We start from the raw sequence: 13,968 nt of genomic DNA on the forward strand, positions 1-13,968 counted from the left end.
TGCCTTTTGTCTTAAATACTTTGTTGCATGCCATGTGCACCACCCTTTTCACTGCCTTGAACAGTGAAGCTCAAGCTTTCACAAATGGTTTTGCCAATCAATGAGAAACAGCTCAGCCAGTTTTAACCCAACCCAGATATATTAGACTACCATACCTCATCACGGAGATCTTCAGCATTAATCTCAGTTTTCTCTTCAGGGTTCTGCCCGTTTAGGCTCTGAAAAAACATAAATAAAAAAAAATAATCCTATCTATAAATTTATTTAAAGAGGAACTAAACTTAAAACAGACATGAAAAAAAAAATACACTTACCTTCAATCCCACAGGGCAGTCCAATCCATCCTGCATCGGGTCCCACGTCGTCTCGGAGCCAGCGCTCCGGGCGCCACCATCTTCATCCTACGTCACCCGACCTGAAAAAAAAACATGCCGATCTCACTGCGCATAAGTAAGATTGGCAAATTTTTTTATGTGTCCGAAAGGGCTCCTTCTGTGCATGTCCGAGATGGTCAGACATGCGCAGAAAGCGTACACAAGGGCCTCCTGGGATGTGTGACATAGGTATCCCAGGAGGCTTTGGGCTTCCATTTATTTTCGATTGCCTAGGGCAGGGGTCAGCAACCTTTACTATCAAAAGAGCCATTTTGCCTCCTCTTCCACTAAAGAAAAATAGTCTGGAGCCGCAAAACATAACACAGTTTATAAACTTTTAAAAGTTTTAATATTTTTTTAATTTTACCTGTTACAACAAGTGTGCATGTGTAGGCCTACTTTGAAATAAATTAAACACTGAACTATGCCCATAGAAGCCTCCAGCTTCTAACGTATCATCCTGTTACATTAGAAGCTGGAGGCTTCTAACGTAACGGTAGATTTTTTTGATGGGCAGAGTTCTTTATGTTCTGACAATGCCTTAGCGATGAAATTTTAAGGGGTGTTAGCCACAGGTGACCCTCATTTGCAGCTTTAATTTTGTTCACCTGTACCCCCCAATCTTGAGTAATTGGTGTTCAGGTGCTAGAAGCCTCCAGCAATGTGTAACAGGGTAGATTATTTTGATGGGCAGAGTTCTTTATTTTCAGACGATGCCTTAGCGATTCAATTGTAGGTGGTGTTAGCCATTAGTGTCCCCCACTTGCACCTCAATTTTGGTCACCTGTACCGCCTTCCCCCCCGTTCCAGAGAAATTGGGGTTCAGATGCTAGATGCTTCCAGCAATGTGTAACAGGGTAGATTTTTTTGATAGGCAGAGTTTTTATGAATTTTTAGGAGGTGTTAGCCACAGGTGTCCCATACTTGCACCTCAAATTTTTTTCACCTGTACCCCCGTTTCCAGATAAATTGGGGTTTAGGTGCTAGAAGCCTCCAACAATGTGTAACAGGGTAGGGGTTTTTTGATGGGTGGAGTTTTTAGGAGGTGTTAGCCACAGGTATCCCCCACTTGTACCTCTAATTTTGTTCACCTGTACCCCCTTCCTGTTCCAGAGAAATTGGGGTTCAGGTGCCTCCAGCAATGTGTAACGGTAGATTTTTTTGATGGGCAGAGTTCTTTATGTTCTGATGATAGCCTAACAATTAAATTTTAGGGGGTGTTAGTCACAGGTGTCCCCCACTTGCACCTACATTTTTGGTTTTGTACATCTCCCCATTCCAGAGGAATTGGGGTTCAAAGGAGGGGGATGTCATTGTACACACCCATTTGTACACGCCCCGTGGTAGATTTATTTCACTGGTAGATTTTTTCCATTAGAACACCGGATAGGGAATCTCCCTCCTCCGCAGTGTCTTGGGAGGAAGGGGATCCCCCATCAGAGATCTCCCCGCGGCAGCCGAAGGGAGCCACAACAAGGAGGCTGAAGAGCAGACCCCTGGCCTAGGGCGATTGAGAAATAGAGGGCGGTGCTGCACCTTTAAAAAAAAAAAAAAAAGTTTTACTCATAAAAGGGTAGTCACTTATAAAGTGAAATTTCTAAGTTTAGGTACGCTTTAAGGAAACAACCTAAAAGATACAAAATTCCTAACTGTCTCCTAAATTATATTTTAAATACTTGAGTCAGTGACAAAAAAAAAAAAAAAGGGATGCATCAAGTGAACTAACTCTTGATAATTCTTCTGGGTTAATGACTCAAAACACTGATGCCTCAGACCATCATGAATGCTAGACAACTAGCATTTCCAGAAGGAGAGGTTAGCAGTGAAAGCCTGCCAGTCCAGGTCTCCTAAATAAAAACACACATTTATATTTATACTTGGTGTCCAACTGATGTATTGACATTCCCAAGCATTGCTACACGAAGAGTCAGAGGTGGTTGTGAATTAATAAAGATTGTATTTGCAGGAACTTCAGGAGGCAGCTGTGATCTAAAAAGATTTACCATAAAGGCATGCCCTGACATACTATGCTGCCTGCATTTAGGAGAATATGTTTCAGTTACTTTTTATGTAGCTTAATGTTGATAACCTCACCTCAATTCCTATTAGAGAGTCCTCTTCTTTGCTTCTCCTGTAGTGTGTTACTGTGAGGTGCTCATCCTTCTGTGGAGCAAACGGGTTTTCAACAAAACTGTTCCCAGAGGGATCATCTAGGATCTAGAAAAGGAAAAGTATGCAAATCAGAAAAAAAAATACACAAGGAAGGCCTGCTTGTATACAGCCCATATTTACAAATATACTGCATGGATTAAAAATAGGAATTGTGAATTTAAAGTAATGCATACATGCACACTTACTGATAACAACAAGGTTTCTGTACCTCAATAAGTTACTCTTTTAAAAAAGAATGAATGTATGTGAATGTATAACGTCCCAAAATTCCAAGCATTCAGTCAACTATAGTTTTACAAATAGGACAATAATTATTACTTACTGTGACAAATTTTGAGAAATCCTAGTAATGTCTACTCACAAATGTAAAGGGCGTCTCCCCATCCTTCAGGCTCTGGAGTCTTGCAATGAACTCATCAATCTTGTTTGCAACTTCAGCATTTTCTGCCTACGGTGTAAAAGAGGAGATTTTACCTAAAGATACACATTGTCCACATCAGGGGTGCCCAACACATGGATCGTGATCTGCCGGTAGATCGCAAAGGCTACGCGAGTAGATCACGGAGCCCTGCCTTTCAAAATAAACTCTACCGCCCACAGAGTTATTAACTCCAAATACCGTTGTTGGTAGGTCATTTTAAAAGTAGCTCGCAAGCCAAAGAAGTGGGGGCACCCCTGATCTACATGTTGATCAGCTTGCTTGACAGAAGGACACAAATTTAGACTTAAATCATTTTATATAATAGACAATGTTGTCAGCAGAATCGCTTTCTGATCCTAGTGTTTAGCTAAAGCAGACCGTGCTGCAAAGAATGTCTTCCTGTTTTAGAAGTTGCTATACAGGTCTGGATACCCAACTATTACATGATTGTTGGGTTCTTGTTCTTTTGTGGAGAAATGGTAATATGATGTGCTATAAATGCATACAAGTCTTCTAAAGTAAAGGAGACAATTATTACAGAAGACTATGTTTGGACATTATGGAACCACAATTATATTCCTGGCTTCTAGAGTCCAAGAATGTTGCTGCACACAAATAATGTTTATTATATCACTGGTTTAAGTCTAGTTTAGATATACATTACTGAGCCAAGGCTTAGGTCAGCCCTGCTAAAGGATTACAGCACTCAATTGTTCCCCCAAACACAGTTTAATGAGCCCCATAGTGTAATAATCTGATCGCAAACTATTGATATGCATAACATCTGCCAAGTAAAGTGCCTAATTGTTTAGTGTTCCTCTTTTCTGACTTGCCATAGGTACCAGAATATGGTACACAGTCTCTAGTACATAAAGAGCCACGTCCATTCACTAATCAGATCAAGACTGCAGCAAGAAATAATATTATGGTTGCCACCTATGACCTGGCCTTTTGAAAATTCTAATTGCCTGATTTTACTGCTTTAATGCTTTCCAAATAACTGACTCAAAACAAAAAGTTTTGAACATTCTCTGATTTCACTGGCTGAATACTTGCTTCAGGTCAGTGACTTGATGGTTACTGAGGTACATACATCCAAATAACTAGCCTTATCAGTAGGAGGTCAGCAACATCACCTTCAGATTCCACTCAGAACTTGTGTACCTTCAGGAATAAAAACACCTGAACTACAGAAGAGGGACTAATGATTATTGTGTTGATTTGTATAAGGTTAGGCTCAGCTTTTTGTTCACAAGTATCTTTTTATGGCACTAAAGGAAGTCTATCATAGAAGACTGAAGGTCATTGCTGACCTTCTCTTTTGAGAATTGTAGTTCCTTGGCTGCCATTCTGATGCTTTGACTCCAATGTGGTCTAAGCCACTGATCCGAGTGAGATTAGGAATTTTTCATGTATTTACAGCATACTGATTCTAGGCCTGTTACTGAAAAATATGCAAGACAGACAAGCTAAGCAACTAGCATTTAAACAGGAAGTCAGAAACAAAGGTATACATGCATTGAACGTAACAGAATTCAAAAAGAGTAGAGGATGGTGCCATCTTCTGTTTAGATCTTTAGGTTTTATTGAGCTGTACATGTGATCAGCTATGTCACCAGCTATTTGTGATGAAATCTTCATTTAAGAGCTGATAAAAGTAATTGTTTTTGAAAAGTAGCTATACCAGTGAGTAATAATTCACCAATAACTAACAGATTACTAAAAACTGAAAAGTTAAGTTTTGCGCCTTTGATTTTTAAGATTTTAAAACAGTGAAACTTGTCTTACCTTGCGGAGTGGCTGCTCCTGTTGCAAACCCACAATTGTCCTTTCTAAGATTCCTTCAATTGTTGTAAGCGCTAAAAAACATCAGAACCCAAATCAGAATTTCATACACCTTTTTAAAATGTAGGCATTAGCTCTAATGTTTAGTACATCCACATAAACCAGTGTTCTCCCCAGCCCCTTTTAGTTGGGTGCACCACCCGGCACTTTTCAGTAACCACCCAGCTGTTTTTTGGTAGTTACTGATGGGTTGGGTCACAATACAAGGGCTGCCACCCGCCTGAAATTTCTTCCCACCCAGCTTAAAAAAATTTCTGAGTTGAGCACTGAATTGTACACAAATTATCTATAAAGAGTAAGGGAACAGTAAATGGCCTGTATGAACAAATTAATCCAAAATATAACATTGTGAACATATACTAACATACATATTGCACAACATAATCATCCACAAGATGGTTGTTGGAACAGCAATCATATATCTCCAATGTGTAAATCAACTTCTATTCCTAATGCTGGTTCAAGCATGTAAAAATACTACTGATACATCAAAAAAATTGACCTTTATACATCAAGGTGATAAAAGTGTCACATACTTACACATTAGAATACAATGCTCTGCTTATTCAGGATATGAGGATATACAAACATTAAAATGTGCTATCCCAAGGGCCCATTAAGAATCCAAAAATGGACTACAGTCTATTCAGTAAAAATTAGAAGCAAAGTCTATGAAAATCTTAAGAAAAAACTTACCAGGAAGGCTTCATTTTAAAGCAAATAGAGCCTAAGATGTAACAAGCCATTTAACCAGACCTGGTTTTGAAGATAGAACATTTGTTGGAATAGCTGCACATGAACGGTCTCAGACTATATTTGGTTTGCTTGGAAGTCCCAAAAACCGTACACACCCACACAAGATCCTGCCCTTGCATTTTCTTATTTTATGGATAGAAAGTGAGCGATTTCTGTTCATTTGATCGTTTAAAAAAGTGATACAACTTATGTACTTTCAGTTGACATTCATCAACACATTGCCTGGTAGTGCATAGCTTCAGTACTTCTAGAGTCACGGAGGGCAGACTATGTTCATGTCTGTTACAGCCCAGTCACATCTCAGAATACAAAGTGTTCTTTCTGTGGCTCAAGAAAGTCCCACATTGTATTCGGTGATGCAGGAGGGTGAAAACCAAAGTCAAAATATACATATAAAATCCAGCAGAACCATGTTCAGAAGAATGAAATATAATGCAGAAATGTATGAATTGCATCTACAGCAGACTCTGTATATATACCTCCTTTCTGTGTACAAGCTGGGATCTCAAAATCAATCTCAGGTATTCGTGTGGTTGCATAATCTGTTTTTACCACCTCCCTGTTGACATCCTGTACAGAAAAAAATCCAATGTGTGAAATGGAACAAAAACTGCACATATAGAGACAGACAGCACAAGTTGGTTTATTATTACTGTAAAAGACTGTTTAACCTCCCTGGCGGTATGAAAAATAAGTATTTTTAAATGTTAACATTTTCCGCACGGTCCTGTCTCCTAGTCGCATGGTCCCGTCCCCCAGACGCAGGCTCCCCTGCTGGCATCTGCATCCCCTGACCTCGCGTCCCCAACATTCACTTGCCGGGGACGCAGGTAACATCCCAGTATCGCCAGGTTACACAGATCCCTGGACGGCATTGCCAGGGGAAGCAGATGTCTGGCACCGCTGGAGGATTCCACACTCAGGAATACCGCCAGGGAGGTTAAACATCAAGACACTACTGTAACTCAAAAAAAAAAAAAATGATGCAAAACATGGGGGCTGGATGTAATAAATGTTGAGTTTCCCTACTGAACACTCACACATGGATTCACAAATACTAGGTGTCATGCAGACAGAAAATGAGAGGATTGCCTTTACATTTAAAAGAAGCCTCCACCTAGGTGTTACAGGGCCGACAGCAAGTGTCCTCTTTGGAAGATTTACTCTCCAATTCTGTTCCAAATTTTAGATTTGCCCCTAACTTCAGACACAATGATGATCAGGACAACTAAAGAGCAATTCTCCTAAACAGGGACAGAATCTAACCTCTCATCATTTTATCTAAACTTTTAGGAACTTGAGTCCCCATTGTTTCATGGCCAGCTTATTCAGTCAACATACAAAGATCCTCACCCTTTTGCTTTGAACGTTAAGTGAATATCGGACACCTTGCTCTTGGATCCGACCAGCAGACTGGATCTCTGTGTTGGTCCAACCACATGAGTCACACGTGAATGAACTGACAATGATCTCTCTGAAGAAAGGAACTTTGGTGAGAAGAAGTCTTGTTACACCCTAGAAAGCACAGATAAACAAATACATAATTATATGTCTGGTCAGGAGTATCTACAAGAGGTCCTCCCATAGCTATAAGTAACCACTGGTTTTGTGGACAGCCTTTGAAAAAAATTATTGGACCTGGATGCCATCTGGAGCCCAGGCTTTCGGACCCAGAACCAGTATGCAGCAAATGACAAAATCAGAACTACAGACCAGAATTTGTTCTGGTTCAGTGAGTCTCGTGGAGGGCATACTCACACTTTCCCACTTTGATGCAGCAAAACACATACATTTTAAATGAAAAAAATGCAATTTTAGACAAAATCACATTCTCTCCTCTGCGGAAAATCTATGCACTGCATCTTTTTTTAAAGGCAATGGAAAATTATATGTGCCCAATACACCTACACCAGTATTACCATGTTCACAGAATAGTGGTAATCCAGTCTAAAGCTTGGGATCAGCATGAACTTTTTCAAAAGTTGGGGGGGGGGGGGGGGACTTTTTAAAATGTAAATGAAAACAGTATGATATGATCTCTTTGTACCATTTCAATTCATTGTAGGACATAAATGCTGAACATAACTTGTATTTACATTTTACAAAATGCCTACATTTTCAGAATAGGATTGTACAGAAATGAGAAGTTTCCTACCTCAAGGGTCAACTTCTTGCTATGAGATGATATGAATGAAACCATGGCTATGTTCACACTGGCAGTGAGGTCGCAGTGCATTCACAGCTTCTTCATACCAGGTAACTGATGCTTCTTGGCAGATGCTACATGCAGCTGCTCCATAGAGAATGAATGGGGGCATAAAGAAAGGTACAGTACCATTCATTACCAGCAGCTGTCAAGTCTGTAGACACTGCAGTGTGGGTAACAGAGAGGCTAGCAAAGTGCCAGCCATAAAATCGCTCAATCCCAAAGCAAGTCTGGACCTACCCTAACTCCTCACCCTGGCAGGCACTCTCTTCTTCACACGCACCTATACTGAGAAATCAAAAATCAACCAGGAGGTAGAGCTATTAGACAAAAGAGGCATGGACGATCTCCTGAAGGCTTTCGTTCAACCTCCTAGACTGTAAACTCTCCGGGGCAGGGTGCTCTCCACCTCCTGTGTCACTGTCTGTATCTGTCTGTCATTTGCAACCCCTATTTAATGTACAGCACTGCGTAATATGTTGGTGCTATATAAATCCTGTTTAATAAAACAAGTGTTGAACTACCGGCACTGCCACACACACAGCCAGCTGCCAGGGATAATATAACTCCTGTGTATGTTACATCATCCAATCAGTGAGAGATTGACAATGGATGGCGGCTCCGTAGGACGCAGCAATGACGGGTCCTGGATTTGTCATTACTGCAGGGCCACAGCACAAGGTAAGTATGTGCCATAATGGGTCAGTATGCTGGGTACACTTGCTGACGGCAGAAGCTCGCCATCCACTAACAAGTTTAGTTCCCCCTTAAAGCGTATCTAAACTCAGAATTTTTACTTTACTTAGAAGGGTAGACTTCCCCAGAAGGTTAGTGTTTTGTGTCTCCATCGCCAAGGCTATCAAGAATGAATGGGAGCGCTGAGCCTCCTGGGATACCTACGTCACACATCCTGGGAGGCCATTGGCTGCTCCTACTGCGCATGCCCGCCCATCTTGGGGGATGGACAGATACAGCCCTTTTATCAAATTGCTGATCTCACGCACGCGCAGAGAGACATTGAAGTTTTCTCCCCATCTATGTCACCCGATCTTGCCCCTGCGCAGTGACCTAGGAATAAGACAGGAGAATTTGACAGCACCTTGTGCCCCAGACAGACACCGGGACGATGTGGAGATGGAAGAAACCTCCTGACGGACAGACTCATCTGTGGCATTGAAGGTAAGCGTGATTTTATTGTTTTTGGTTTACTTCTGCTTTAAGCCTCATTGACTGGCTAGCCGGACCAATAATTTGACCAGTGCCAGTCTATGTACTTACAATACGACACTGATAACCCCCCTACAACGCATGTCAGGCAGGGAAGGAATGCGCAGTGTGCAGCAGCAATGAGAATTCTTAAGCTGCGTACACACTTCCAATTTTTGTCGTTGGAAAGGATCTTTCACAATCCTTTCCAACGACAAGGGAGTGCACGATGCATGAACGGTGCTGTACATACATCATGCTCTATGGAGAGGGGAGGGGGAGAGCGACGGAGCGGCACCCTGCTGCGCGCTCTCCCCTTCCCTTTCATTAGGATCGGCTGTCGTCCATCGTCCGTGGATCCGGCAGGTCGGTCGTCCGGACGATGGACGACACCGACTGTACACACGGCAGATTTTCGCCCGATAATTGGCCGATGCCGATTATCGGGCGATAAAAATCTGACGTGTGTACGTAGCTTTAGTCCTACAGAACCCACAGCAATGGTGCAAATACTTCTGGCTGAAGATCAGCTTTACATTTTAGAGATTTCACAACACTGCCGTACATTTCAATGGTTTCAACACAGAACTCACCAGTCCAGAAATCTGGGGGGGTAAAATTCCATATACAGAATCTAATATGTTGAAGAAGTAGACAGCCCATCTAAAATACTTCTAACATAGCAAGGAGTACCTGGCAGACGCTCTAACCCTTGCACATTACAACGGGTTCACACCTGCTATACAATGCAGGATTTCCTGAGGCTTCACACGGCTGGCACCTTGCCATACATTGGGGCATTGGCACAGAAACGCTGGTTCAAAAAGAATGTGTACGTGTGACAGCAATATAAGAACCCCTCACTGCTGCCCCTATTCATTGGCCATGGGGCTAACCCAGGAACACAACCTATAGCGGAAGCAGTAACGGCACCACAACCTGGGTGAATTGGACCTTAAGAGTTCTGCCAATGATCACTGACAGTGGGCACTGATCATTCAATGTCTATGTAAGAAATGGATCAGCAGTCCCCCACCTAACACTTGTGTGTTATAGTCACCATACATCACCCCAGGTCCTCAGTCTGTGTCCCCAAAGTTCCCCCACCCATCACTCTCCCATGTGCTGTTATTGCATTTCTCACATTCTGGTAGCAGTTCATGCACAGAGACTCGATCTCCGCCGGCTGCTGCTCCTCGTCCTCCGCGCTGATATCCCGGAACACCGAGGCGGAGGAGACGGGGTCACCGTGCAGAACTGACATGACGACGCCTCGGCTTCTCTTCAAGTCACAGCGCACACGCGTCCTCCACTGACCACGTGACTAACCCGGAACTTCCCGGCCGCCCCACACGTGTAGCATGGACCCGCCCACTCTTAAAGGGCCATGCTCGTTAGTTGATACTTGTGAAGTGTAAGTAGCTGGCAACGTGAGAATAGCAGGGGATATTCTAAGCCAGGCCAGTCACCTTCATATGTCAGAAGGCATTATTCTTTACCCTCCCACCCAGCATGATATGCAAATTGTCTTTTTATTCCTACATTTACCACAGCCCTTGCCATATTAATGCATGGTTGCTAGGTGACCTGTATTTGGCAAAGATAAACTTGTTATGTTGATGTGTAAGGTTAGGTTTATACCGGCGGTGAGGTTGCGGTGTGTTTACTGCTTCCTCATGACAGGAACCACTTCCACATGGGGGTGCTACATGGTAGCATTTCCCTCTGACATTCCCTAGGGGGCGGAAGGGAGTGGCACTAACACAGCTGCCAATACAGCTCACTGGCAAATGTGGTAACGCTGTGGTGCCAGTGTTGGAGTGGCTGGCAAGGTGTCTGTATATACCCGACCGTTCTGCTGGGGACCTGCACTGCAATAATTGAAGCTGCTTCAATGGTACATGTCCACTGAGACTGGCAGGTAACATAAAACCAAGGAAGACTATAGAGGGCATATGTCCTGTGATGGGAGGTGTCAGAAGGCCCACTTACCGCATGTGTCCATCACTGGAAGTCATTACAACATGTAATGTATGAAAGGTCATATACTTTTCAGATATTGCTATTTATATCATTTCTAGTGTTTATTATGAAAATAAATACAGTATGTTTTACACAATATTTGTTAGATGAGTGGAGTAAAAAGAATGTACATATTATAATGATTTATAATAAACATTTTATTGTTGCATAAAGCAGAAGTAAACCCAAAACATTAAAATCACACTTACCTTCAATCCCACAGGTCTATCCGTCAGGGAGTCTCTTCCATCGGGTCCTGCGTCGTCCTGGTATCCATCTTCGGCCCGACGCAGAGGGAGCACCAGGCGCCGACATCTTTTTCTTCAACTTCTTCTGGGTTCTTCTTCCTACGTCACCCAAACTCGTACTGTACAGGCACAAGATCGGGTGATATAGATTGGGAAAAAATTTGCCAATCTCACTGTGCATGCGGAGGTCAGCAATTTTTTTTCCTATTGATGAAAGGGCTCTTTCTGCGTATGCCCAAGATGCTTGGGCATGCACAGAAGGAGCAGCCAAGAGCCTCCCGGGATGTGTAACTTAGGTATCCCGAGAGGCTCTGCACTCCCATTCATTCTTGATCGCCTAGGGCAGGGGTAGGCAAACTCCAAACATTAGGCCAGATACGGTCTAGCCAGTAGTCCTTTCTGGCCTAACACCCCTCTAGTCGATCTGGCCTAATCCCGGCTTGCAGGGGTCGGCAACCCGCAGCTCTGTGACCGCATGCGACTCTTGAGCCTCCTTCCTATGCCTCCCTTCCCTGTTTACAGCAGTCGGCGTTAACACTTCTGCCGCCGGGGTAAGGGGACATTCCCTATTCTCCATATTTACTGGAGAGGTGAGGGATTTCCTTTCAGGGGCGTTCCTGTTGGGGAGCCATCAGCGTGGGGCTCAAGAGAGAGTCCGACCTAATGTGCCTTTTTGACCTCCTAAAATGGCCTAGTAGCCAAAAAAGTTTGCTGACCCCTGGCCTAGGGTGACGTGCTGCACCCTCTTTTTTACAATTTAAAAAAAACACAAGCAACATTTTTGTTTTAAATAACATTATCTACCCTTTTATGTAAAGTAAAAATTCTGAGTTTAGGTACGCTTTAAATGTATTTATTTCCAATACCCAGTACAAAGAAATTAATGTCATTTAATATAATCTTTGTCATGGTTATTGTTCATGTAAGTTTTATGTTCCTGTTTCAGATATCCAAGTCCAAGCATATGGCATAGATTAAACTTTAGGTGCTACTTAGGTACGTACAATACTGTTCAATAATATTATATGTTAAAAATTCACATTTACTAAATGTTTGAGCATGTGTGCAGTGTTTTATCTCGTTAGTGGAAAGCTTTTGTTAGGATGTTGGTAATCTGGATGCAAATGTGAGAGGACAATGGTCTAAGAGTTGAATGGGTTGTTTAGTTTGAGGGTGTGGGGTACAATATGTAGTCACTAGCTTAGATATTGTCTCTCATCCATATTAGGCTTCCACTACATTTTCCAATGAAGATTTAGTTGGTGGCACCTTAGTGTTGGTGTTTGGCTGTTTGCCAGAAACTTACCAAATAGAGAAGAAATATTAAATAACAGGTCTGCAACATGCACCTTCAAAAAGACAGTCACTATATATTTATTACACATAGAGGTGAAGCTGTAGTGGTCATAAAGGAGAGCCCATCATTTCTTTGGTACACATTGGTACTCTCACTTACCATCACCAGGCTCCACATAAAGCTTAGCATTTTTGTGATGTAGCAGTAAAGCTACGTACACACTTCCAATTATTATCGTCGGAAAACGAACGACGAACGTCCCTGCACGATATACACGAACGATCGTATAGCACCGATCCTGCACATAGAGGTAACGACACGATCGTTCGTAGATATTGTACACACAATAGATACGATCGTTTAAGCGATAGAGGAACTATGTGCACGACAGGAAAGTGAACGGACGTTCGTTCATCACGCATGCTCTGACCATGGACGATCAACGAACGACCGTACACACGAACAATGTTCAACGATCGTCATCCGATCCGCCGGTCCGGTCGTTCATTTCCAGCGACTTTCCTCGTTCGTCGGCGTCGTTGGTTACTTTTTTACGAACGATTTTTTGCCCAATCGATCGTTCGTCGTTCGATTGGAACGATAAAAATTGGAAGTGTGTACGCACCTTAACATGACAAAAGTGTAATTATACCAATACTGGCCATCCATTGGTAACTTTCCAGCCCTTGCACCTTTCAGTGTGGAGGTACTCCAGTACATGAAATTACTCAATTTAGCAAACATATATATTAGTAATGCTGTAAAACATGTATTTTATTCTTTTTAATGCTCACGTTGTGCTTTTTAAAAAATAGTTTATAGCTTTTAAAATGTACCGTATTTTTCGGACCATAAGACGCACTTTTTTTCCCCCAGAAGTGGGGGGAAAAAGTCCCTGCGTCTTATTGTCCAAATGTATCAAAATGTATCCTTCCCAGCTGCTGTCCTGTCCCTGGCCAGAGTGACTGTCTCCTGTATCTTGCTCCCAGAGTCCTCCCACTCTCAGCATGATTGGCTGACAAAGTCATGCTGTGTTCCCTGAATAGCGTGCTGAAGATCACTCACAGCACACAAACACAATGTAAACAAATGTTATATTGCAATCTTATTACAACTGAAAGGAAATACTCACCCAGTGTCCGCAGCTCTGCTTGCTGGTATCTGTAGTGAGATGCAGAAATCCTACATTATGCTATGCATCTCTCCATGGATACCAGCAGCTGCAGCTGTGCCTGTGTCTCTGTGTGAGCAGGGAACCCCCCCCCTCACAGCACTCGGAGGATGAGTCATCTTCCAGTGATGTGAGGAAAATTTAAAGGCATATTACAATGTAATCTGCTTCTAAATGGTTTTTACAGTACAAAAACACCATACAACATAAAAATAAAAGTACCGTACATTTTTAATTTTATTTTTAGATT

General features: G+C 42.5%; 1 protein-coding gene across 1 annotated transcript in view; it reads right to left on the reverse strand.

Moving 5' to 3' along the window:
- Positions 1–10,308, reverse strand: part of ZPR1 (ZPR1 zinc finger) — a 17,236-nt gene extending 6,928 nt beyond the window's left edge. Inside the window, exons 1-7 of the mRNA XM_072425764.1 lie at positions 10,125–10,308; positions 6,922–7,083; positions 6,048–6,138; positions 4,756–4,826; positions 2,908–2,994; positions 2,469–2,591; positions 156–218 (exon numbers count right to left, since the gene is read on the reverse strand). Of these exons, the coding sequence (XP_072281865.1) occupies positions 156–218; positions 2,469–2,591; positions 2,908–2,994; positions 4,756–4,826; positions 6,048–6,138; positions 6,922–7,083; positions 10,125–10,244 (717 nt within the window). The 5' untranslated portion in view covers positions 10,245–10,308. The remainder of the gene's footprint in view (positions 1–155; positions 219–2,468; positions 2,592–2,907; positions 2,995–4,755; positions 4,827–6,047; positions 6,139–6,921; positions 7,084–10,124) is intronic.
- Positions 10,309–13,968: the final 3,660 nt, after the last annotated feature.

Source organism: Pyxicephalus adspersus, chromosome 11 (genome assembly GCF_032062135.1).
Source record: "Pyxicephalus adspersus chromosome 11, UCB_Pads_2.0, whole genome shotgun sequence".
Lineage (NCBI taxonomy): Eukaryota > Metazoa > Chordata > Amphibia > Anura > Pyxicephalidae > Pyxicephalus > Pyxicephalus adspersus.